The sequence below is a fragment of the Oryzias latipes genome, chromosome 21 (assembly GCF_053564925.1).
Source record: "Oryzias latipes strain Hd-rR chromosome 21, Olatipes_Hd-rR_3.1".
NCBI lineage: Eukaryota > Metazoa > Chordata > Actinopteri > Beloniformes > Adrianichthyidae > Oryzias > Oryzias latipes.
Window position 1 is genome coordinate 27,432,503 of NC_136257.1, and position 27,955 is coordinate 27,460,457.

The 27,955-nt window shown below is 38.8% G+C and overlaps 1 protein-coding gene across 2 annotated transcripts; it reads left to right on the top strand.

The window, feature by feature from the left end:
• The first annotated feature begins 308 nt into the window (after positions 1 to 308).
• LOC101172453 (MORC family CW-type zinc finger protein 3-like) lies at positions 309 to 27,606 on the top strand. Of its 2 annotated transcripts, XM_023951173.2 has the most exons (18): positions 309 to 434; positions 1,251 to 1,323; positions 1,436 to 1,568; positions 1,761 to 1,987; positions 2,166 to 2,316; positions 4,215 to 4,362; positions 4,521 to 4,649; positions 4,737 to 4,856; positions 4,936 to 5,033; positions 5,139 to 5,246; positions 5,316 to 5,444; positions 14,689 to 14,763; positions 14,856 to 14,895; positions 15,008 to 15,118; positions 18,188 to 18,287; positions 18,357 to 18,432; positions 26,555 to 27,320; positions 27,422 to 27,606. In XM_023951173.2, exons 1-18 carry the CDS (start codon positions 396 to 398, stop codon positions 27,428 to 27,430), a joined length of 2,532 nt encoding a protein of 843 aa, XP_023806941.2. In that variant the 5' UTR covers positions 309 to 395; the 3' UTR covers positions 27,431 to 27,606. The 2 variants fall into 2 exon arrangements, with proteins under 2 accessions (XP_023806941.2, XP_078795908.1); XM_078939782.1 differs by lacking the exon at positions 15,008 to 15,118 and having other exon boundaries at positions 310 to 434.
• The last annotated feature ends 349 nt before the right edge of the window (positions 27,607 to 27,955 follow it).

A 27,955-nucleotide genomic window follows, 5' to 3' on the forward strand; every position in this document is an offset into this window, starting at 1 on the left:
ACCTGTCAAACACATTTATTAGATGAAGTAATGCATCTGGGAAAAGTCTGTGTGTGCTTAACAACTGCATCAAGAAGATACAGTTTTCATGTCAGGGAAGGTCTGTCCACATCTATCTTTATCTCATCATTGATACTGATGTCATTGACAGACATGTCGTGATTGTTTGTTAAATAATTGCTTCAATAAAAATAATAAATAAATAAATAAGGCTCAGAATACAAACCATTACCAAATTGAAAAGAAGAGAAAAATACCCTGTGGCTGTATCGGTCACGTGAACTTTCCTGGATAGATACGCGCACTGACACTAGGTTTCACTTTCTTCTAATCTCTAGTAAGGTGAGTCGACGCGTCCGTGTTGCAGAACCATCAGCATCTGTTTCATTGGAAACATGGCAGCGCAGGCTGGTGGCGGGGTTCCGTTGAGCACGGTAAGTTTCACTTTCTTTGGCTGGTTACAATGATTTAAAACGTTTACTTTTAAAATATAAAAAAATCGAGTTTGCATTTGTGGTTAATAAAATCACAAACACTGCGGTGTTGGTGGTGTTTATCACCATTGAAATAACCCATAATGTTTTAGGATGTTGTATGTATACCCAAAAACTAAAACGTTGTAAATTCGAATTCGGATTATAAAATGTATTTTAACATGAAAACGTCTGTTTACAATTTGGTTAATCAAAAGTCTTTAGTCAGGGTTGTATTTTTATTTTTTCATTTTTAACGTTTTTTTCCAGGAATATAAAAACTCACCGTTAGAGTGAACTGACAGGAGTTTCCTGATTTTATGACGTCACTACTGACACAAACAACAACTGTCTAATTAAATTATTAAGTATAAAATTAAATTAACATAAATGGTTCATTGTCTTTTCAAATGGTATTTTTGGTTCTGTTTTTTCTTTTTAAATCCAAACATTGTGATGTTTTTTTATTTGTTGTTTTGAACCTCATAAAATTATTTTTCTAAATCCTTCATGCTGTAAAATACATGCTAGTTGACACTTGGAAATATCTTTAGAATGAAATATCTTGTGTGTTTTCCTGGAACTTTGCTTTGCATTTAAAGACCCACCATGTCATGACAATCTTTTGATCTGTTGTAAAGCAGTTACAAACACATGTGAGAAAAATCACACATCTGTCTAGAAAAATATTATATTTAACAAATTTTCTCATTATGTTTGTCTCTCATTTGGAATTAAAGTTTAACATCAAGTCAAACTAACTGGTTTTTGTTGCAGCTTGCACCAAAGTATCTCCACACCAACTCTACCAGCCACACCTGGTCCTTCAGCGCCATCGCTGGGCTCATCGGTGAGTCATCATCATGAAGTGTATTACCATGTAACTTATTACGTGATTATTTAAATAGTAAGTAAGAAGAAGGTTGACATGTTTGTGATCGTTGCTAATCCCACTTTCCCAGACAATGCCTATGATCCAGATGTCAGCGCCAAACAGTTCTGGATCGATAAAACTATGATTAAAGAAAAACTGTGCCTCACCTTTATGGATAATGGAAATGGACTGGACCATGAAACTATGCATAAAATGCTCAGGTACAGATTATATTGTGTTGTAGTTTTTTAAAGTTATAGAAAATGGGTTCTTTCTTTAAACTTCTCTTTACATTTCTGAAATGTTAAACAATATTCTTTCCTTCTTTACTTTTGTTTGAAATGCACACCACAGAAACTGATTCTTAATTTCATTGCAAAAGTGACAATAACATATATACTTTCTTATTTTAGTTTTGGATACAGTGACAAGACTGCCATAAAGGGACACGTGCCCATTGGGATGTATGGAAACGGCTTTAAGTCTGGATCTATGCGTCTGGGAAAAGACGCCATTGTCTTTTCCAAGTCAGAGAGTGGAATGTGTATTGGGATGCTTTCCCAGACCTACCTGGAATTGATTGGTGCCAATCAAATTCAAGTACCGATTGTTTGCATCACAGAGAGGAATTTGATCAGCTATATCCTTTTTAACTGACAATCTTTCATTTATTCGTTCATCCTATCTGGACGATTGGCGGTTAACATGTTCTGTGTAACCTGTTTGACTGTTCTGTTTGTCTGAGCTTTGAATTGATCACACATTGTTTTTCTGTTTGTTCCAACATGTTCTTTGCCTTTTTCCTTCACTGTCTTCACTTTCAGTTAGAGAGGAGCACAGAGCCAGTCTTCAGGATATTCTGTGCTATTCTCTTTTCAAAACACGGGAGGAACTGCTCGCTGAACTGGACGCCATCACCTCTTCCTTCTCACAAACAGGCACACGAATCATCATTTGGAATCTGCGCAGGTCTGTCTGTTAATGTCATTTGGTGTTTTTAATAGTCTTGATATGCGGTTGCATCAATACCTCACAGTGAGGAGGTGCTGGTTCAAATCCCAGCAGGGTCCTCTTTGAGTGGAGTTTGCATGTTCTGCAAGTGATTACTCCGCATGACTCCTGCCTCTTTTTACAACCAAATGTTTATTAGTGGCTCTAAATTTTCCTCTTTGAAGTGAAAGCATCTGTAGCTCTGAGTTCGAGCCATGAGATGATTTGGCTTGGCGATCCGCATGACCCTGCAATGACAGCAGGAAATAAAGATGAATGGACTAAGAGGACGCATTCTGGAAAACTGCATCTCCAAGAGACAATTAGACCCATGGTGGCATGTATGTTGCCAAATAAAGGCATCCTTCCTGGTGCTGTGGCACGGTGATGATCACTGCACAGAGTTTGTTCCCAGAGGCAGCAAATTTACAGTTTAGTGTTGCCACACTGTGAGATCTACTGACTGACCTCTGTGGTGTGAATCTTAGTTGGTTTTCAAAACTTTAGTGTGAAAGTTTGATGACCATTGTACTAAAAAAAAGGTATAATCAACTAATAGGTATGCAATGATTCACTTTTCCCACAATTTGGCTCAAACCTCAATTTTTGTATCATGGTTTTGTTTCGGTTCAATAAATGATTTGTGTATAAAAAAACAGCGACGAAAAACTGTCAACTATCAGTTGACTGATACTAAGCCTGGTGTAACGTAATACAGTGTTCTCTTGTTTATCTTGGGAGTTATTAGACAAAACCCAAAATAGCTAAAATCTGCAAAGTAGGATCACAGAGGTTTTGAGAAGTAAAACTCCTCGCTACATACTATACATTTTTCTCAGGCAGACATGAACATTTTCATACTTTCTTTTTGTTAAAACTCTCAATCAATCAAACTTTCGTAGAAAATACACCAGCTAAAGATCTGATAGTGATCAAAGACTTGGTCTGAATGCTTTCTGTACAAGAGACAGTGTATATAGGAGAATAATTGACAAGGTCAACAGCCGATCAGGATGCTGAACACAAGGCACTTAGAGGGCATGTAACATGCAGAATTAAATTTTTGGATGGAGCTTTCGTGTATTTCGTCATAAGTGAGGAACCGCCCCTTCCAGGAAGAGTCTGCGCTGCCAGCCCCACCCCCAGGCTAACACACGCACGCACGCACGCACACACACACACACACACACACACACACACACACACACACACACACACACACACACAGTAAACCCACTGAGCTAGTGGTGATCGGCGAAAATGCTTTCATTTTATATGCACAATATGGACACCTATAATTGTAAAAGTTTGGATGATGTTTTTTTTTTGTGGGAGAAACGCAGACACACTGCTGGGGCCGACTATAGGTTGACGTCATGAAATGGGTGGCATCCACGACAAAGTGAAAGGTGGTGCCTAAGAGATCGAGTCATCTTGCTTCCGGATTGAAGAAAAGCTCAGGGAATTAACTAAATTTGACTTGTTTTTTAAAAAGATCTTTTGTGTACCAAAGGTAAAATATGATTATTTACTTGGATATTGTTTTCTATAAAAAGGCTTAAGCATAGCATGGTCTTAAATTGGTCAGTGCATCTAAAATTGCACTGAAAAAAATCAGTGACAACATAAAAGGTAACCTGGAATATAGTCCGAAACAACAGTAAATCAAATAGTAAATCCTTCTGTAATTTAGCAAAGCAAACATGTTTGACACTTAAACATCTGCAGTAGGGATTCAACGACTCACTTTCCCCACAATTGGGTTCAAAGGTGTAACGTACAGTTTGGTTTTCAACCAAGAATTGTGGCATCCCAAATGCTTTTGAAACATAAATGTCTGGTAGCTCATTATTCTTTCTGATGTGTTTTTTTAACAGAACGGCTACAGATGCTACAGAGTTTGACTTTGAGACGGATCGCTATGACATCCGAATTCCCTCTGAGGTCTATGAGGCAATCGGTGACCCTTCAAAAGTTTCGGACAGGATGACATCCCATATTCCTGAGACTGTTTACTCTCTACGGGTGAGAAGCAGAACATTTCCCCAGCTTTTGTTTAGTTGACATGTTTGTCTGTATGATTGTTTCGGTAACGCTGTAGTTTGAGTTTGTCTGACTGGACGATGTGCATGAATGAATATCTTGTCTGTATTGATTAAAGTTACTGTGTTTATTGTGTGCAGGCATATTGCAGCATTCTATACCTAAAACCTCGGATGCAGGTGGTGTTACGAAGTAAGACGGTCAAAACGGTGCTAATTGCTAAAAGCCTGGCCTGCATGAGAAAGGACTTTTACAAACCCATCTTCCTGGTATCCTTGCATGGAAGTATCACTGCTGTACTTTTGTAAAAGTTTCTTTTCCTGCTTTATATGTTGTTTCCTTAAATGTTGTTCTAGAACAAACGTGTTCCCATACATTTTGGTTTCAACACCAAATCAAAAGATCAGTACGGTGTCATGATGTATCACAAAAATAGGCTGATCAAAGCTTATGAGCGTGTGGGCTGCCAGCTCAAGGTGAGTAGCGTCCACAAAAGACTTTTAACTCAGCATGACCTTCAGGGTTTGTAATGTTAGCATGTGCTGCATTTTACAGGCCAACAACATGGGTGTTGGCGTCATTGGGATCATAGAGTGCAACTTCCTGGATCCAACACACAACAAGCAGAGTTTCATTGAGTCTGATAAGTACAGGTATGAACAGAAAATGTGGATTCACCGTTTGAATTGTGTTCTGATTCACAGTTCGTCCTTATTAAACATTTCTGTAAGTTTAACCAGAATTTCTTCTCTAAACAGAAAAACCATGAACAATTTAGGAATAAAACTTGAAGAATACTGGAAGGAGACGCAGTACAGGATGAAACAGGAAGACCCAACCAACTCCATACAGGTGGAGGACACCATGTAGGTATAATCTGCTCTGACTGGCACCTTGTAATCATGGGAAGTAGTTGAACCAAACTGACTTTTCAGGAAGCAACCGGACCAGAACTGGATTCAGTGTAATGGCTGCCTGAAGTGGCGCAGACTCCCAGATGGGATTGATTGCAGCAAGCTGCCAACTGAATGGTTCTGCCGGATGAACCCGGACCCTCAGTTCAGGTAAAATGTTAGTTTTCTTGATTTTAGTTTGATGCTTTGAATCATTAAAAGTCTAACTTTTGTCCACTTGCTCCTAATTGAATTAGTTGTGTATATTCAATAACTCGTTCTTCAGAAAAAGGTCTAATGATGAGTGACAATCTATGGAAGCGATTCTGTAGCATAATTAAAAATAAAAGTCAAAACCAGAAATGCTTTTTCATTTTCAAAATGAAGCTGCATTTTTTGATTCAAAATTAAATTGAAAAATCAATCCTTCAAAATGCTTTTTCCTTTTCTACTTCAACACTGCATATTCTGTCACTTAATTAAAATGATAAAGAAAAAAGTAGTTGAGATTTCCTTATCAAAAAGATATCTGGTGAATGTGTAGCAAAATTAATTTATAAATGTCTAATTTGACAATTAAAATGCTTTTTAATTTTCAAAATGTAACTGCATCAAATGACTCAAAATTAAAATAAAAAATCAATACTTCAAAATTAATTTCATTTCTACTTAAAAAACGCTTATTCTGTGTTATAATTAAAACGAAAATGCAAAAAAGATTTCTTGGTGGCCCTAAAACTCCGTTGTAGAGCAGCCAGCAGGCGAAGCAATTTTTAATCGTCTTTTTAATGCTGCAGCCCGTGCAAGACAGGAGCTAGTGATAATGACGTTTGAGATATCTTTAACTTTCATTCTGCCTATGCAAAACAGAATTACAGATATCTGCAATTGTCATTTAAGATGTGTGACGAGTTGAATGTTGTTTTCAATGACGTCATTGCAGACATCTGTAATTCAGTTTTGCCTAGTCAAAACTGCATTATAGATATCTCTCTCGGTTGTCTTGAATTACAATTCCAACTATTCAAAATGTAATTACGACTAATCAGATAAACGTTGGTGATATCTACAATGTTAATTCCGGATAGTCAAACTTAACTTTTAAATGTTAAAATGACTTGCGATAGCCGGTGTCCGATAAATGCATTTAGACATTAAAGAAAAACACAATTAGAAACAATAGACCACAACAAGAATCAAGTTTCTCATGCACAAGGGAGAAGAAAACCAGTGTGACAGAAGTCAACCACCACGCTGCTCTTCTCAAAGGTTCTGCTTCTCCCTGTGCTCCTTCTATTAAGAACACAAGAAGGAGGTAACAATTTCAAGACAAAGAGAAAAAGTTCATTACGGGGTGTCGTATAATGACCTAAGTTCAGTTCTAAGTTCTAAGTTCAGACAGTATTCCTTATCAGCTCAGGACAGTGTGTCGTAAAACCCCCTCATCCTTGCTGGGATGAGAAGCATATAAACAAACAAACAACTGTTTTATAAGGTAAAAAGGTCAATCTGAGTTAACATTTAAACAAATACCTTTAACCAATTACATTTTCAACAATGATAATAATAAAACAATTTCCTTCACAGCCGGACACACGGAGAAAGCACAATGTCATCGCCCCGCCTCCTCGGTGGAAATGCTTTTTCGAGTTGAATATTGCGACAATGTTCGCAAGGTGGATGTTAAAATGTAAATGCAATCACCTCTTTGCATTTTCATTTTAATTATGACGCAGGATAAGCGGTTTTTAAGTATAAAATGAAAAAGCATTTTGAAGGATTATTTTTCATTTTAATTTTGAGTCATATGATGCAGTTACATTTTGAAAATTAAAAAGTATTTCTGTTAATCCATTTTATTTTGTCAAATTAGACATCTCTAAATTTTGCTACACATTTACCAGAGAACCTTTTGAAAATGAAATGTCAAATACTATTTTTATGATCATTTTAATTAAGTGACAGAATAAGCGTTGTTGAAGTAGAAAATGAAAAAGCATTTTGAAGGATTGCTTTTTCATTTTAATTTTGAGTCAAAAATGCAGCTTCACTTTGAAAATGAAAAAGCATTTCTGCTTTTGACTTACATATTTAATTATGCTACAGAATCGCTTCCATAACAACCAGGCTACATGGAGAAGATAAAAAATCTTCTCTTGACCTTAAGAAAAACAGTAACGGCCATTAATTAAAAAAAAGTTTTAGCCAACCAGCTTACTTCCTAGCCCATTAAACTAGGATTGTCAACCTCAAAGACCTCAATGGCCAGCCTCCTGCTGGTTTTCCAAAAATCCTGCCTTAACTGCCATTGATTATCTGGATAAGGTGTGTTTAGCCAATAGGAAGCTTCAATGTTGGGTTGGTTGGAAAAAATGTTGAACGCTGGCCCTGGCCTGGAATCTGACACCCAAAACCTTGTAAACATTTCAAAGGCAGTTTAACCCTTTAACACTGGAGATCTGGTTACATGTGGTAACTAATCTCTATCCCTCCAGTTCGCTGTGGACATCATGATGATGACCCAGTAAATTGAAATGTTTGAGAGCTCTCCTTATATATAAGGTCTGGTTTGCATATCGGGATCTAAGAGGTCCACTTAATTTGGTCCAGAACAAGTCCTGAACTTTGCGTTTGGTCTTTACTCAGACTGCCTTTCAATTGGACATTTCTGTTTCGAACCTGTTACGTCCTTCTTCAGGGAGGAGGGAGAAAATATGTAACATAAAGAAAAAATGAACAACCGGGCGGGGTTAAAGTTGGCCACGCAGTCGTTTATTCGGTGACATGCATAAAAACCAAGAAAACTAAAGGAAACTAACCAACAAAACACCAAAGGTGGAATAAATGATGGTATAACTTAAACTCTCAGGCTTTATAGCAAGATAACTACGACAGAAATGCAAAACACAGAATTACTCAAAATGCAAACAAAGACTACAAGGTTAAATTTACTAAAAGGACAAAACCAGAATCAAACAGACAAAATAAAGGCTGATGGTTATTCCAGTTTAAGCTGATCCCCGGCTAAATCTGTTATCAGCACGGCTAATGTTGTTAGCACGTATGTATTAACCTAATCCTAACCCTTCTTCAGTGTCAGTTCGGCCAAAAAAAGCACTGGCCGCTTTAAAAATCTATAAGCGAACGTGCACTTAGTAATAATCCAAACAATAAAAGCCCGTTTGGAAGATCATCTCTCTGTGTTGGTCGGAGCTTGGTTTGTTCACATCAGGACTTCTCTTCCTCTATGGATTTATCAGACATATCACTGTCGTACATGTCATCGGACCAACGTACAGCCAATCAAATAATGGTCAAATAGTGGAGGATTCTCAAATATATACCAAACCAGAGAGCTCAATACAACTGGCTGAGAGATCCATTTAACACAGCAGCACCGGCTGATTTGAGCTATTCTGAGGAGGATCAGTTCAGTGAAATCACGTCAGACTCCACCCTGAGGATGAGGTTTACTGCACAGACACTCCCTGAATTCTGCTGGGTGTGGAGGGGGAGCATCTTTGAAAACAAAGAACAGAGCTAGGCTCAATAATGAGCATGACTTAAGTTAAGAGTTGCAGTAACAAACCTGCAACCTCATTTTGAAAAGATGTGTAGCACAAAGCAGGCACATTGCAGCCATTACACAACTTTTGTTTCTTTTTTGCACATAGTTTCAATATTATTGTTCTTACAAAGTTAATGATGCTTTATTTAATTTTTCTTTTGTCTCTAGCTGCAACTCCTCCAAAGGGGGAAACAAAAGAAAAAGTTTAAGGACCACTGACTTAATGTATTTAGCACAGTGTTTTTCAACCTTTTTTGTGCAAAGGTACACTTTATCCTTGGAAAAAAAAAACAACGGCATACCAGCATCCAAAAATTGAAAACTGAGGAAATCTATAGTCTATATTGATGTACAGTCCGTCCACCATCTCATGTTATATTTTTGTGATAATTGTGGCAGAAAAAGCTGGAAGTTGCAGATGTTTTTTCTAAAAGATGTAATAAAAGTTAAGTTAATTTTTCATAATAATTTTCAACTAAATTATGTGACAATTTACCCTGGTAGTTGTTTTTCCCTCCAGTTTATTAACATGTAATTTTATGTAACCTCACAAAAACTAAATATATTCTTTCTAAATAGTGATTTATTTTTTTTACATTTTTTTTCAATGTTGGTGCAAAGGCAACTATAATTTTTGAATTATTATATGATCACAATATGTTTGATAAATTCTACACAAAAAGAACAACATTCTATCTGTTTATTGCAGCTACATAAAAAGTGAACATGTTGAAATGTTATTAGTTTTTCTTTCTAAAAATATCCTATTTCTTTTTAGGTGAATAAATTGTTTAAATTGAATTTAATTGCGTCTGTTGGCCACTTCACCTTAATCCTGTTTTTAAATGTTGTTATTACTTCTACTAAAGTTTATCTTTTCCTTTATCAAAAGTGACTGAAGTCTGAAAGGGAATTTGTCCTTCAATCCAGACATTATTAGAAAAGTGTTTCAGTTAGAACAATGACTTGGACCAAACTCTGGGATGTTTGGCTGTTAATAAACACCAACCCTGAAGGAGAACTAAACTGTTGACCTCTGATTTCATCAAGAAAATTTAAAAACTGTTTGATGTGTGTTCGTTGTGGTTTCAAGACGTTTAACAGGGAGGACTCATTGTAGCGCAGAGATGCTGTCACTGTAACCCAATGCATCATGGGAGAGTAGTGCGAAAACTGACGCTGATGCCAGACAGACTCACTTCTCGGATCTTCATTGCTTCATTGCATACTTTATGAGCCAAGTCAGAACAAGGAAGCGAGGTGGTAACCACTTCTGATTGGTCAGACTGATGACGTATGATTAGGCAGAAGAAGCATTTTTAACTTTTATGTTAATTTTCACAGCATCTTATTTTAAAATCTCGTGTGTCCAAATAAAAAAAATTACTCATGAAAAATGCTATTTTCTCTTCATATTTCAACATTTATTCATGAAAACAAAACAATAGTTCAGATACAAATCTTAATGGTAATGAAACCCATTTAAACAGAACTGATACAAAGTCCAAAGTCCATATCTGCCACCAGAAACCATCAATACGAGACAGAGACACCTCACTGGTTAGAATCTAAATCAATCAGCAGTTTGATGGCAGCTATGTCACGCTAAACTAGAACTTATGAGAGCAAATTCAAAGATGGGGTAAAAGCAAGATGACACACAACGCATGTGAAAACATTTGTGTTGCAAACACATAAATATTTTTTGAAACCACAAAAAAAAAAAAATAATGACCGGCTGCGGTGGTCATTTTGGTCCAGTTATTTGCTGCAGGGACAAAGCCTATTCAGACTGAGGAAACTCAGAGTGAACCGGAGCTCAGTCTAATGTGAAAACAACCTGTACCATCTCAAAAGATGGGTCAGAGAATGGTTCCTGGTCCCAGACCAGGGTTGGCTTGGGTGTATTCAGACTGGACATTTGGTCTGGATTGTCGGGGGAAACAAACTGGTTCACTTTAAGCGAAGCAAATGTGTCCTGTTTTAAGTGTTCCTCACTCAAATCATTACATAAAACACTTTTTGGGGGGTGGGGGGGTATTAGAGGTTAAACCTTCAAATTTTACCCCATAATACTGAGTCAATTTCCCGCGTTTGGGAACCACTTAGTTGAGACCAACCAAATGGTTCCTCATTTGTGGAGAACCAATGTGGAGAACAAATGTCACACACTCAGGTGGGTGACGACTAATGGGACTTTAACCTAAAAAAATGTCACATGACCACAGTACATGTTGACATTAAAACATTTCAGGTTGTGTCAAATGGATAAGTTGACCAATTAGTTAATTGTTGTTCTTAAAGTGTTGTCCTGGTATTCTTTGGACAATCTTTACATAGATGAACTGTTTTCTGTACTTTACAATATTCACAATCACTGATAACATATATTTCACTCTAAATGTTCTGTTAAGACCTGTATACCTAAAACTTAGGAAAATCATCCACTTTCCTCTAATTACAAGGATAAAAAGGATCTTTTCTATGAAAATCTAGGTTGTGCTCATAGTCAGTCCTTGGTGAATCACCAATCAGATGTTCAATCATCTGCTTAAACCCTTGAGTTTTCAGTTCTGTGCTATGAAGTCTTCAGGTTTGTTATTAAATTGGCCAGAGGGAAGGAAATGTGATCATTTCAGAGCAGCTGGTGGTTTGTGCTTTTCAGTCTGGAAAAGGTCACGAAACCATTTGTTGAGATATTGTTCTCAAGTGAAGAAAATTGAAGATTTTTGACAGTTTTTTCCAAAGAATCCTAGAACTGAGACCTGTTGGACTCCGTAGCTAACTCAAGTGCAATGAGAGGACCGTCAATTTACATTACAAAACTGGTACCTGTCGTATGAATAGGATTCAAACCATTGGAGGGCACATCCTCTGATCTCTATGTCATGATCTAATCTTTGGAGTAAAATACTGTGGTCGATAGTGTCAAAGGCTGCACTGAGGTCTAACAGGACCAGAATAGAGAGTAGTCCCTTTTGAGGCCAGTAATAAGTCATTAGAGACTCTGACTAGTGTAGTTTCAGTGATGTGGTGAGGTCTGAAATAGGGGTGTAAGAAAAAATCGATTTGGCAATATATCGCAATACGTCATTTGGCAATACTTGTATCGATTCAAAATGCTGCCAGATCGATATTTATTTAATTATTTCTGAGCGTCCTGTCTGACTCTTGTTGTCCACTTCACCCTCCGACCGCTAGTTGGCAGCAGAGCACACGGAGCCTCTTTGAGCAGCTCTCTCTCTCTCTACTCTGCACAGGAAAACAGGCAGACTGCAGCAAGAGGCAGCTTTTTTTCTGTTGTCAAGAGACATGAACTATTTAGTTTTTTACTTGGAATGGATACCAAACAAAAACTCTGAGCCATGTTGCTGCCAGTAAGATATGAAAACGTGGATTGCAGTGCTTTTTAGCGGCTCAGATAAATAAGATAGACAATGAAGCACAGCAGCAGCTTATAAGCTAATGCGCTTAGCTAACATGCTAGCAAAGCGGGCTAAAGTTCTGCAGAACCTCAAAGCAATGGATTCTAGTTTAGGGACCTGATGGATCAGAGGGATGTGTACAATGCTCTGAAAAAGGCTGACATTGTGGGGATCAGCGCTACCAGTTTACTTCCGCGTGTGAGAAGCGTGGCCGCAAAGGTGCAACAGAGCAGATATGTGAACAATATGTGTGTCCCCCACCCTTTATTTTTAAAGCACCACTCAGGCTCCTGAACTGTTTAAAAGCACTAGAGAAGTTACATTAATGCTGAAAATAAACAGCATTTTATTTCCCCAATAGAAACTTATTGGTTAAGGCTCATTCATTCTTTGTTTTTTCTTACACTTAAAAAAAAATATATATATATATTTTAAATCAGACAATGTTGATTGTTCCCTTTCTATTATTTAACTTACCAAAATAAAAGCACTATGAATTTGCTTTGGTAAACGCAACTTATATATGAGATACAATTGCAGTGCTCAACATTGTGATCATTAAACCGAATTTGACCATTTTATTACAGTGGAAGACATTAAAATTCAGGTTGAGTTTTTTCAAAGTCATATTTAAAAAAACACAAAACATTTTTCGGTAGGGCGCGTATCGGGATACGTATCGTATCGCCAGACTCTTGCCAATACACACCCCTAGTCTGAACCCTAAATGAAAATCTTCATAATGGCTATTGTCCTGTAGGTGGCGATAAAGCTGCTTAACTAAAACTCTTTCTAGGAGTTTTGAAATAAAGGGGTGATTTGAAAGAGGTCTATGGTTGGCAGATTGCCAGGATCTAAACTTTGTTTTTTCAGCAGAGGTTTTACAACTGCATATTTAAAAGACTGTGGCACCTGTTTCTAGAGAGGTACTTATATATAGTTAATATTAATTTATTTATTATGGTGAAGTGTCTTTAAAAGACAGTGGGGATTCGGGTTGGGCGATGTCCCTTAAATTGGCCGTTGACGATGTTTGCTGTCAACCATCGGGATGGACGATGATATCGTCGTGGGGGGGGGGCTATTTTTAATTTTTCTGTCTTATATAATTGCTATTCATTATTTTACTTTATTACCTTATTTATTTTATTTCCCAAATAATGACTCATCCGCGATGTTTCAGTATAAACTGAGGGAAGTGACTTTAACAAAAAAAAGTAACAAACAAAATAGAAAAGAAGTGGTCCGCTCCCGCACTTAACTAGTCAAGTGGACTGGCGGAGCGCGGATTTACAGCTTTGTGTTTGAGGGGAAGGGGGGGGGGTGCTTTGTTACATGAGCGGTATGTGTGGGAGATTTAGGACTGCGATCCGTCCCGCAGCTCTAGGGGAACTAGAGAAGCTACCAAACTCAGAACCGGGTCTAAAAGTGTGTGTCTGAGCACAGCTCGGATCGTCAGCGCACACACACAGCGGCGGTGTGAGCTTCAAAGCAGAAATGTCGCTCAGTCCTTAGAAAACGTTCAAACAATCACGTGGATTGTGTTTCGAGTCGCGTCCCGACAAAATAAAGGCTGATGTTATTCCCACATGTTTACGTGCAGCCAGGATGCAGATAGCAGCACCACCCAAAGCTAATGTTGTTAGCCCGTGTTAGCATACTGCTAATTGTGGCTTCTTTCCGGCTCCGCTCTTCAACAGAAAAAGCGCTGGCCACACGGATTAAAATTAAAACAGGCGAACAGGTGATTCATAATAATCGTAACATTATTAAAAGCACGTTTAGAAGATCGTCTCGTATATTACGAAGCTGACATGTCAATGTATATAGCCGCTCGGCGGAAGTCATATCCTCAGTCATTCCGGTTTTTCAAACCCTACTGTGCATGAGCGAATGATTTAGTCCGACCGAAAGTGTGAACGTTTGTTATATTCTGAAAACATTTTTCTGGGACCATGTACACGGTTGGATTCTAATCCGACCATTGATCCGATCAAGATATTTTGCACATGTAACCGCGGCTTAAGGTGTCTACTCGCAGCGTGGCATCATGATGGTGTCTCTCCATCGGGATGTCAGTCACCCATCACGATGGACGATGGTATCGTCCATCGGCACAACCCTAGTGGGGATTGGGTCTAAGAGCCAAGTTGAGGTTTTGGCGGACGTAATAACTGATGTTCATATATCAGAATACATCTGTGAAAGAAAAAGTCTGGAGCCAGATTTGTGAGATTTGAACCATTTCGCACAAAACCTCTTCCAACTGTGAGTACATGGGCTAGTATCAGTTAGCAACAGTCCAGTGTGAACACTATATGTTAAAAGTGCATTCAAGAACCTGCGTTCAGCGCGTTCCTGAATGCACCACACACGCTCGTTGTGTACGTAGCAATAATGTTTCTCCTTTTTGCTCCTACAGGAGCTGCCACGCAGAGGAGGAGCCAGAAGCCTCAGATGATGAACAACCATCATATCGCAAAACCTACAAAGAACAGTGAGATGGGTTTCATTTTCAGGAAGGAAATATGAAAAAATACTTGCATGAATTTTGAATGATTTTTGAATGAACAACTTAATTTATTACAGGGAGAGGGAGGACAAGATGAAAAAAGAGAAAATACAGCAGGTACATCATCTGCTACTGTGAAGCAGTTTTATTTAATTCTGTCATTTAAATGTTTTACTGCTAAAATTAATATTCAATTCTTTAAATATTTTGAAATGTTTTCTTCTGTAAGGCTCGACAAATTCTTGAACAGCAGGAGAAAAAACGTTTTGCTGCGATCGCGGCACAAAACAAAGCTCTCAAAAAGCAACATGACAAGCTGAGACGACAGCTGCATGAAATGGTACATCTGCTTCATTGCTGAAATGCGACTTCTGCATGTGGTTTCAATGTACAGTTATATAGGATAATTAGATCTGGTGGAAACAAGAACCATTGGCTGCAAAGTTTGGGGTGAGTGTAGCAAGACAACAGAGGGTGGAGGTATGGAAGAGTTTAGCAGAGGTGGCTTCTTGTTTGCTGTGGTGATGGAGAGACTAACAAATGAGGTTAAACAGGACAATGATGTTTGCAGATGACACTGTGATCTGTTGTGGGAGCAGGGGGAGGAAATCTAGAGAGGTGAAGCTTTGGGAAGAAGAAGAAATAAGGTCAGCTGCAAGAAGACAGCGTATCTGTGTGTAAAGGAACGCATCTTAAGTGGAATAATGAGGAGCAGAGAGGTAGATGGTGGAGAACTTTAAGTTTGGCAAGAATGAGAAGAAAAGCATAGAAGACTGGTGAGAGCGGCAATGTAGTTGGTGATTTAGAGATAGGAAGCTTAGCTGGAGGCAGCAGAGCTGAAGATGTTGAGGTTCTCTTTGAGAATGACGAGGATGGATAAGATCAGGAATGAATCCATCAGAGAAACGGGTCGTGTTTAATGTTTTGAAGATAAATGCAGGGAAGCAGACTGAGATGTTTGGACACGTTCAGAGAAAGAGCACGATGATGTTGGTAAAAGGATGCAGAGGTTGATCAATCAATCAATTTATTATTTGTATAGCACTTTTTAAGCAGAAGCAACCAAAGTGCTTCTGCTTAAAAAGTTAAAATCACATAAAATCAGAGACAATATGATACAATATGATACAATAAAGAATGAATAAAAGCAATAAAACAATAAAACAGTAAAAGAATAAAATTAACAAGCTGACCCACTAAATCCGCTCATTGGAGTTAAAAGCCTGACTAAAAAGATGAGTTTTTAAAAGTGACTTAAAATCACCGACGGTTCTGGCTGACCTCACAGGGAAGGGGAGAGCATTCCAGAGTTTAGGACCTGCAACTGAAAAGGCTCTGTCTCCCCGAGTCACAAGCCGAGTCCTGGGAACCATTAAAAGCATTTGATCTTCAGATCTTAGGACTCAACATGGACGGTACACATGTAACAGCTCAGAAAGATACAGTGGTGCCAGACCATTCAAACATTTAAAAACCAAAAGTAAAATCTTAAAAGTGATCCTAAAAGACACAGGCAGCCAGTGAAGAGAGCATAAAAGTGGAGTGATATGCTCACACCGTCTGGTCCCCGTTAGCAGATGGGCCGCCGAATTCTGAACCAGCTGGAGACGGCGGAGCAGAGAATGGTCAATACCACTGTAGAGAGAGTTACAGTAGTCCAGTCTGGAGAGGATTAAAGCATGAATCACTTGTTCCACAGCATGAGGAGGTAGATATGGCTTAACTTTGCTTATTAGCCTCAAGTGATAAAAACTAGACTGGACAACTGCACAGGTTGATGCTAAGAGACCCAGAAGAAGACCAAGGACGAGGATTATGGATGTAGTGATGGACGTTAGGGTAGTTGGTGTGAGTGAGGAGAAGACAGAGGGGAGGATTCTCTGGCGCCCCCTAAAGGAAGCCAAGAACAAAGAAGTCACAGAAAACCACAGTTATGTTATAGTCAATTCCAGGTTTGAACTTTTTATAGAAAGAAATTAGTTCTTGTCATTTTTCTCGCAACCTTTTTTTCTGTGCACGTACTTCTATAAAAGCCTTCTATTATTGAATGTAAGTCATGAAAGAGTTTAGACATTTAAAGCAAAAAAAGAAGTTTCAGAGTAAATAAAGGAAAATAAAGCTTTGGTTTTTACAAATATGGTGTACGTAGCAAGGGAGAGGGAACAATTTGCCCAGGTGAATTTCTCTAGCAGTCACATTTATTAAAAAAATGTTCATAAAATTTAGTCTACAATAACTAAAATTCTTGTTTTAACCTTTTGTTTTGCAGCTTAGGATTTCACCTACCTCTAAAGCAGTGCTTCTCAATTATTTTTGCCAGGCCCCCCCTAGGAAAAAGAAACACTTTTGCGCCCCCCCCCCCCCCCCCCACACACACACACATACACACACTCACACACGCGGTGACAATATATTAGGTTAGTATCTATGAAAATTTTGTAAGTATACCAAAAATGGTATCTTTTCACATTTACAAAAGAAATAATCAATATAAACCCACTTTCAACAAATATTATATCTTATCTTTATTTTGCCACAGAAACCCTGTTCTAGTCTAAAACAGAAAAGAAGCTTAAAGTGCTTGAAATTAAAAAATCTGTCAGTCCTTATTTAAACTAGAAGCATTTTGACCAACTGAACCGTTTGATGCTGAGAAAAATAATTCAATCAATAAATAATATTAAATGTAAATTCATCTGAAACTTTATTACAGCTGTTACAAACTCTGTGATATAACAGATAATAGGAAATCAATAGTGGAGCAGATTTTTTTTCCAAGCACTGCCACCTCTCCCCGTAAAAATTGCACGTATTACCTGTGCCTAAAACCGCTACTACTGCTCACCAACCCCCCCTGGCATCGCATCTCCCGCGCCCTGCACGCCCCACTATTTGAGAAGCACTGCTCTAGAGTAAAAAATATATTTTTTATGTCCAATAATAATTAATAATCAATGATTATGTCCAATAATAGGATTTTATAAATTGAAAAGAACATAAAAAAAATGTGCTTAAAACAGTTTCTATCGATTTGTATGGAAATGTTCTTCATCTTAAAATGTAATCTCACAGCATGCATAATGGAAAGCTACATAAATATTAAAGATCTGGTTTTGTGATTTAAAACCAAGAATCATATTTAAAACTGTTGTCATTCGAGGTTATGGCAATATTAAATGAAATAGTAAAGAAAAATAACAATAAAATAATAGGAAAGAAAAAAATAACAAAGGAAAACCCTGTAAATGTTTCTCTCCAGGCTGAGGTACAGCTTGAGATGACACACAGGTGTGGATGTACAGGCTGGCAGCTCTCAGATGCATCTCTTTGGTTGGGTTTACTGCTTACATTTATGACCAAACATGTTTAAGATAATCAATAGTTCACAGGGACTCTGTCTCTTGTGCAGTCTCCTTCTACCTCCTCAAACGTGGGCAGCAGCTCCCTCCTGGAAGGTGCTGTGAGGGCTGTGACCCCTCCCCTCAGAACTGCTACTATTTCACAAGCGGGTAAGGAAAGCGATCCTCGTTCAATCCTTTTTTATTTTAAATAATTTTAATTTTTTTTTCTTTGTGCAGCGGTGAGTCCTTCCATGAACGACGGACTTCCAGTGGTCACTGTTGTGTCTTTGGTGTCTCCCAACCTCCCTGCTCTGTGAGTGACTCTTTTCCCTCTGATGTGATCATGCAGAACATATCTGGATTCCATCTACTGTTTTTGCCCTGTTGGTGCCAGTATTTTGTCCTCCTCTGGGATTATGAAATCCAGTTTTATGCAGTTATATCCATAGATTATTTTTTCTTTTTTGCTCAGACCCTTGTTGCATCCGAATTTTTTCACCACTCACTACTTAGAGCACTAAACATGGGGCTCCTAATTTTTTCTGGAAAAAAAACAATTGTCCATCAATGCTCACTAGATTGGCAAATATAGACCACAATGCATTGCGTTTGGATTATTTACTATTTGAAAATAAAAAATTTTTTATAAATCATTTAACTTTCAATCATCAGGATACAGCGTATTTGTCGTCTTAAAATGTTCATATTTACCCATCATTAAATGGGTGACCTTAAGCTCAACGTAATTCTGCGTTCACACCAAATGTAATTGACAAACTTGTGTCTGCTGCCTGTTTTCCGATGCTCTTCATATTCGCTGCTCAATACTTCTCCATAAATGTGTTCATAAACCTGATGCTCCAGTTGCGAGTGGGAGGAGCTACTGTCAAGTTTTTAGCCTCATTGCTACATTTACTTTATATCTTATTTCCAATACCCAGAAGACCCAGATGATGTTGAGAGTTCAGGTTTATTTATTTTAAAGAACTCTTCAAAAGTATTGATAAGCACATCTGTCACACATGTCTGAGCTCATGAGGCCCTTTCATGAGGAATTTTTTTTCCCCCAGCGAGGTTCTCTATCTACTGCAGGAGCTGCATCTGAATGACGTCACTTTCAGCAGAACTTCGATGTTTCTGTATCGAATTACATAAATGCCAAAAATAGAAAGGGCGTAAAGACAACTAAGCGGGCGTATTTAGAAACTGAGTGAGTGAAACTTACAACTGTGATGGCGCAATTCTAACCAAGCGACCCCGTATTTTACAACTGAACGGCTGAAATCCTAACTGAGCAGTGATCCCGCTCGGTCAGTTCTCTTTTGCGCCCTCACCTGGATTTACGCTCAGTGTTAAGGGGGCGTTTTTGTCACTTGGGGGCGGTATTCAGGGGTGTGTTTGTCACTTAGGGGCAGGAACATTTCTGGTTGATCTGATTGGCTGAAATTTGCATGTCAAGCAGCGGGGCGGGACTTTCATTTTGGGGCTTTAATAGAAAAGGAACGGTGGCTGTAACGTGGAGTAAAAGCATTAAAAGGGTAACAAATGCAGTGAATTTCACATGAGAAAAACTTACACCACAAATAAACCAGCTGCACTTTCTTACCTTAGTTTTGGGTCGTTGGTTAATGTTTTAATCCACGTTACATCCGCGTTTTTTTTCTATGATTGCCTCTAACAGGGGGGGGGGGGGGGGGGGGCACAAACAAGTTTGACACAAAGAGCTGACATCTCTAACTGTGAAAGTCAAAGAGCCACAACACACACTGACCTGCCAGACAAACACACAATTAAAGCCATATTATGTGCCATAACCCCCTCCTATCATTACAACAGCGCCGTTTCAGTTTTGAGTGTTTTTTTCTGTGTTTAACGTTAACACACATACCGGTGAAACGTGCACGCTGGTGTGTGTTTAAAAAAGGCAGCGAGCGCAAAACTGAGTTGGTTGTGATTTATTTTTTCAGTCATCATTCAGCATTTATAATCCATCAAAGTCCTCATCTTCTGTATCTGGAACAGCTGGACTACATCTCTATCAAACACGCCAGCTTCCCTTTCCTCATCATCAGAGTCCGTCTCTTTGCTATGCGGCTCCAAAGAACAGTGACAGCAGACACCTCAGGCCAAGTTTAAGTCCTGCAGTCCCAAAGTGTGGCGTAACTCGCCCGTTGCTGCGTCCCGGTAAGAGGGCAGGATGGACGAACTACCCCTGGCTGCAGCCTGCAGAATGGGTCATCATAGTGGAATGCTTTGATTGCAGAGGAATGTGAACACGCTGTGGAATGTTAGCCCCGCCCATGCTGAGGCCGTCTTCTTCTTTGGTGGTTTTACAAGTTTCCATGTGCAATATTGCCACCTACGGGTTTTTAAGGAGTTTTTCCTTACTGTGAAGGGGGGGTCTAAGGGCAGGAATATCAGTTTAGCTTAGTCTTTTTTGTTAAAGTTTAGTATTATCCTAATGCATTCTTTGTATTCATGATCCCTTTTTCATTGTATGTGCTAAAATAAAATAAAAATATTTAATTGAATTAGGGAATTTCTACCATGATTCCTGCCTTCTTATGCCTTTTACAAGTTTCCATGTGCATGCATTAGGGAGTTAATAAATTCTGTCTGGCCTCACAGACTCAAAAAAATAACTCATTGGATGAACTCAATTTAATTGTTTTGTCAGGATTTACATCCAATAAATATGAGTAACCCCACCTCAAAGAAAATTCTTCCATGTAACGAAATATAATCGAGTTAGTCGAACTAAATTTTATCAAGAAAGGCAAAGGAAAAAAAAACAAGCATCAGCGGTCTAATGCTAGATTCGAACTCAGAACCTCTGAGTTACTAACCCGCTAACTAAGCCACTGAGCTATCACCCGGTGATGAAGCAAGGCCGCCGGTATAATTAAATAGATTCCTTAATTCTATAAATGGGGCTCTTCGTGTATCGTCTTATTGAGAGAAGCCGAGTTGAAACGATTTCATGCCACAGTTTCGTTTTTTACGTGGAAAAAACGAACTAAAGTTTTCACTTTTGAAAAGTCGAAGGATTTGAAGGACTAATAGTCATACAGGCATTACATTAGACGAAGGAGTTGAACATTTTAATAGTTCAATGGTTAAAATAGGTGAAAAATTGTAGCCGTGAGACGACAAAAAGAATAAAGAGAAACAGGAAAACAGCATTCAACAGCATGCCCCTTACTTGAACTCAATTATTTTGGATTACTGGAGTTATAGGGGAAACTATTAATACATTTTGTGTTAGGTCAATTAAATGTAGATACAATCTTTTAAAATAAATATTTTTAAATAAAACAAACAGAATTTTATTGTGTTACATGAAAGAGGGGCTTGAATCATTTTTTTGAGTGATACATAAAAAAAATTGCACCATTCAAATTTTCCTCCCCTCTGTTCTCTTCCTTCCTCAAACAATTCACAATGACACAAAATGTGCTCCACTGATTCTTCCCCTTTCCTGCAATCACAACTGCTGTGACAAAGGTGAATCAAATGCACGGGCTCAGCGTGGGCGGGGTTAACATTCCACAGCAGACGGGCTTAATGTGGGCGGGGTTAACATTCCACAGCGTGTTCACATTCCTCTGCGTTCAAAGCATTCCACTATGTTGACCCATTCTGCAGGCTGCAGCCAGGGCTTACTCGGATGGACAGCTTTTCCCGGTCATCTGCTGGAAGTAGCAGCGCTCAGCCTCGAGTCGATCTTCTTACGCAGGCCTTTCCTTTTCCGCGGAAACTCAGCTGCTGCTGCGTCTTCTTGTCTTGTCGGAGTTGGTTTTCCAGCGTTCCCACTTGTGAACCATGGATTCATTATTTTGATTTCTCTGGCAGCTGAGGTTCGATAAGTTAGAAAGATCTTGAATCTTCACAGATTCAGACTTCCTGCTTCAATATCTCCTCTGATCAACGTTCAAATGTGTCAGCAAGTATCCCAATCCTTTTGTATTAACACAGAGAGTGAACCACAAATGCATTTCTGAAGAAAAAAGATCGTTTTTTTGCCTTTTAATCAGAATTGTTTGCTTTAAGCTGTGAATACAGACATGCAGCAGCCGGCTGCCAAGGGACCGTCAACAAAGTGCAACCTCTATGAACTGTGAAACACCACTGTGTAAAAATCAATAATCTTACAAAAAAATCATAAAATTATCATAAAGCATATTATTGTTACAATACATATTTTGTAGGAAAGTCCATCTTAATTTTATCTTGTTGCATATACTTTTTCAAATTTTAATAGAAATGAATCATGACTAAAGTTATCAGTAACTTGACACGACCTTATTGTCATACTAAAACAAAGACTGTCAATAGTTCACTTTGTTTATTTATAGGAATTTTTCATATTTACAAATGGATCAGATGTGGTCAAAAATCCTCAATAGCTCTGAAGGTGCCAGATTTTTTTTTTGCATAATCTTTGTTGCAGTAGGACAATGAGGTCATGATTAGTCAGTACAGGAGGTTTGGTGACAGAAGCTTTAGTATCTTCAGAGCTATTGAGCATTTATGTTATGATTCATATCTCTATTAAATTTTAAGAACTATAAGAAATAAAATAGAGGTTGACTTTCTAACAAAATTTAGTATAATAAATCATAATGTAGCATGACTATGCTGACGAGTCTTCATTACCAGTTCATATAAATATAGACATTTATTCGCTTTTTAAAAGTTCACTGATTTTTACAGAATGCTGTTTCACAGAGGTTGCACTTTATTGACGGTCCCTTGGCAGCCGGTTCGCTGCTCTGTTTGCATTCACAGCTTAAAACGAACAATTCTGATTAAAAGGCAATAAAAACGAACTTTTTTCTTCAGAAATGCATTTGTGGTTCACTCTCTGTGTTAATACAAAATGAGTGAGATACTTGCTGACACATTTGAACGTTTATCAGAAGAGTTATTGAAGCAGGAAGTCCGAATCTGTGAAGATCTAATTTAACCGAACCACAGCTGCTCTATTCCCGTGTTCCTCCGCGTAGCTGATAGCTGCAGTTTAAACTATGCCTCATAATCGTGTCTCTTTGCATTTCCAGGGTTTCCAAAACGAAGTTGTTCTGCATTATTCACATATCTGCTCCTTTGTACTATGGGGGGGGGGGGGGGGTGTCTTCTTTCACGTCCTCTCCTCTCTCCGTACTGTCATCATGCTGCTGTTCTCTCCTAGATCCTCTTTACCGAAGTCACACAATAACACATTAGGGCCGCTCTGTACATTTTGGAGAAAATGTAAGACTTTCACCTTATGGTTGTGAAAGTACTGAATATAGAAAATATGATAAAAGGCAGAGAGCGACATGCAGCTTAAGAGCCGCCTGTTAACCCCTCCCCCCCCCCCCCCCCCCCCCGCACTGAAAAATGAAGGTCCCGCCCCTCTGCCTCGCCGATAGGCCATGCAAATTTCAGCCAATCAGATCAACCAGAAAGGTTCCTGCCCCAAAAGTGACAAAAACGCCCCCTTAACACTGAGCGTAAATCCACATGAGCGCGCAAAAAGGAATTGACCGCGCAAGATCGCTGCTCAGTTAGAATTGCGCCTGCGCGGTTTTAAGGTTCACTCACTCAGTTCCTAAATACGCCCGCTTAGTTGTCTTTACGCCCTTTCAGTTAATGGCAGAAACGTAATTCCATATTTCTGTAACCCAGTTTGATGACTTGCTGTCCCGCAGTAGTCAGAGGAAGGAGAAAAAAAACAATAATCATAATGTTTAAATGCAAATAAAAAAATATCATGAGATTCCAGCTCAGACAAGGAAAACAAAGACATGGATCTATATGTCTGCAAGTTGATGCATCAGAATGGAGCAGAGCAGGAAGCTTGTGTTTGTACATAAAAACTACAAGTTTTTTTCAGCTGCATTTTTTTTGTCTGCTCCTGATTTACCGCGATCTCAATAAATACTCAGAAGCGCAATTTTACGCCAGATTTTCTTAAAATACCCCCTCCCCCAGTAGGCACAGCCCTTGCATGTGGTCTCTATTTGTCCACCAGCGAAATATCAAGAGATCAGAATTGTTGGTACTGTTGGTCTTTAGTAAATCTCCTTTGTAACATCAAAACACGCTGTTCTGCTACTGCCGTATTGTTTGATTTTCACATCCATCTGTCTCAGAGGTAGACCAATGACATAGTGGTTGTCCTTTAGCTCGACTGATTCTGAAACCAGCTCTACAAAGCGATGATCTTCCCTAAACCATCCAAGCTCCTCATCTTGACCAACAAACGTGATTTCATTTTGTCTTTCCAACACTGATAGTAATTGTTTACTTTCACCAGCTGATTATAGGTGTTTGATGTGTTGGTTGACGATGAGACTGATTCATATTTTGAACTCTACCTTGCTGAGTCTTTGAGTCCATCTGATCTGCAGCTGTGTTTTGAGTCTAAGCATCCACTTGTTTTACTTTAGTACTGACGACCGGATGTGAATGAGACTGCCGAACTCAAACACTATTGTGAGATTGTTGTCCATTAACTCTTGGCTCAAATGATTTCGAATAAGGATTTCATGTTTGTGTTTTCCTTTGTTCTCTTTCAAAATAAAAATGTGTTCCATCAGATCCGTTATGTGAAGCAGCTTTTGCTTAACTGAGCTCTGCTGGTAAACCTTTACTTTAGCCACTGATGCTGCTATCTCAGTCTCGAAATTCCGTTCTTTCCTTTTCCTGAGCTGTTCCTCTTGCATGCTAAAACATGCTTTTGTTTTAATATTTTCTGTCTTGCCATTAATGCAGCAATGTCTGCTTCTGCTTCAACGCATACTGAAGATGCTGAGGATAGAGATGATCTACTCCTACTTGACTGACTTTTTATTTGATCTTCTGCTGCCAATGTTGGTAACTTTGTTACTTGGCTTCACATCATCTACAATTACATCATCGCTGTTATTTGAGCCATGAGAAATTTATGATCCGGAGGCTTTTTTTGACTAGTGAAGGTTCAACACATGACTCAGACTGTTGTGGATGAGAGGTTTCTCCTGGCGTGGGAGCTTTAGGGTCACATGACTGGCCATATACATTTCAAAGCCAACTTCCAACTTCAGCTAGAAATGCGGCATTAAATCTATATATGCTTGAAAACTACTTATTTTGCAGTGTTTGTTCATCTAATGGAAGTAGTTGAATGACAGATTCATGAAGCTGATGCACATCTTTCATTAATGTCTTTAAGTTATCAGAGTGAGACTGAACAATCTTTACATTTTCTTGAGTTTGCATAAATTCTTTGAGGTTTCTTATTATAGTTTTAATTTCATTAACCTTTCTTTGACGTTCTTTCTGTAGCTTTTCACTCTTGCTTTTCAGAGCTTTAATTGTGAGCTTTGACTTTCATCTTTATTTTTAACACCACAGTTTGATCTAGAATCGTTTGGCTCTAATTTATTGTTTAAACGTCAGGATGAGTTATCATTACTGTCCGTCTTCAGGCGCATACATCTGTTGTGTGTGCTTCCATACCTCAAGTCCAATGATTTTATTAGTGAACGCCATATCAATCTGTTGATGAATGAACGTAGTAGGCCACTGCGCTCCAATAGCACCTGTCATGTCCAGCAGTTTCCAATTTCAGAAGTGATCAAATAAACTTTAAGTCATCCAGGCTAATAATTGCACTGATCGATGTCTCTGAGAGTCATAATTTGTTGACTTAATTGTTGCAGCTAAACAGCGTTGAGGGCCGGCATGGGCTAAACTCCGGCTTCTCTGTCAGACGGGTGTTCCAATAAAACTCCAAACTTCTGCCAGCTATGAAGTATTTATTTCATTCCTCTGCAGGTTTCAAACCCATACAATCCAAACAAAGAATAAATGGAATACTCCAGCAGTGACAAACGTCCAGTTCCATGCAAATAACTCAGTCAACAAATTATATGACCACAAGTTCATCCCACTCCCTGATCCATTGATTTACGCCACGAGTGAGTCAGTGAGCACCTTTCAACCTTTGTGCCACACACGCCCACAGCAACACACCTACCACTTGACTGATGACGCTGTGCTTCACCTGTGCAACTTCCATTATGGCTCCTACAAACACCAAAACCACCATTTTCATTAGAATGGGACTTTAAAGTTTATGAGGAGAACGATCAGATTCTCTCTCTTATTCTGTGTTGCTGTCAGTAGCAACTATGACGCATACCTGTAGAGCCCTATAGCGGTTGTTAATGGCAAAATTCCCTATATTCTAGCATATATCTAATATTTAAAAATAACATACAAGTCACACCTGAGTATTTCGCTGGCCCTGGCCAAATCATGCAAAAAAAAAAAAACTTGTACTACAAAAAATACAGTATATAGTCTTTTAAGGGTTTGGGAGTGGAAAGGGATTTTGAACATGGCCAAAAACTTTGTCTGCTTCTTTTTTAACAAGGATCTTAAGTTTGTTTTTGTTTTTTCAACAGAAAAAGAGCACAGCCTTCTCCTCTGAGTACACCAAAAAGGCCCAAAGTGAATCTCCCACACAGGATCTCTGGAACATTGGCAGAAAGGGACACACGCTCCCCCTCTGTGCCCCCTCATATGGAGGATTCAGATGACGACATTTCCATTTTGGAGGCTTGTAGCACGCCAAAGCCAGCAAAGCCTGTTGATGATGTAAGCAGAGTGAAAAAAGAGCAGACAGAAGAGGGCGTAAATGGTGTCAGCATGCTGTTGGATTGTACTGACGACGCTGCCGTGGACCCCCCCTCTGAAAAAACCACTGCAGAAACGGGACGTCCCACAGTCAGTGCCACCACCCAGACAGAGGTGTTCAATGTAAAGCTGGAGAAGGAGAGCCAAAGTCTAAAAGAAGGGAATCGAACTGTAGAGCCGGGCACATTTAGCACAAATGCCACACAGAGCTTGAATGCCCAAAGTCTGAAGACGACTGAGATCAAGCAAGAGAAGAACAGTCAGGGTGAGGAGAACATGCAGAACGGAGAGACACATGTGGAAAAGAGTACTACTGAGAAGCAGCAGGATGATCTGTTGGAGCTTCTCCAAGACGCCATCCAGGAGAGAGACGGCTTCAAAGAGGAGCTGCAGAAAGTCACCTGCCAGCTGCAGGAAATGCAAAAAAAACTGTCTGAGGCGAGCCAGAAGACGAGCTCCAAGCAGTCATTCCAGGCGGAGAAAAGTGAGGAAAGAGACTACAAGGCTCTGTTTGAGAGGGTCAAACAGGAGGAGGTTTGTCTGTTGATGAATCTTTCTACCATATTGAGAGTTTAATGACTGTAACAATCCCTCGAAATCAGGATGTATAACTGTTTTTTTTTTCATCCCTTTAGTTTGATTGAACTGCGTCAAAACGTCGGGCGGCGTCTTGTCTCCTCCATGCCGGCTCTTGAATTGGATCAAGTGAATTATGAATGTAACGTCATCGATGAAATCCTGGAGCAATACCTGTCCAGCTTAGATTCCAACTGATGCTTCCCCTCCCTCAAAATAAAGATATTTTTTTACAGATGAAAAAGGTGGAACGCTCATCATGAAGGTCCTGCATAAACCTGGACTGATGAAAATGTCCCTTTCAATCACAAAAACAATATTTTGTTTATGGAAAGAACTTTCTTAAAAACGCTTGTAAAGCAATTTCTTTTTTTTTGTGTGTGTTCATACTATCTTTACTTAATGTTCCTAAAAGAACATTAAGTTTCATCTGAGAACCAAATACATGACTGTCTATATATATTATCTTTTCTTTTTTACTCATTTTGAACCCTTTTTATTTTTTTATTTTTATACTCAAGCAAAAAAACTCCAGATAGAAGAACTGCATATGAAAAACCCAATAATTAAACATTATTTGCAAAAGCTATTTT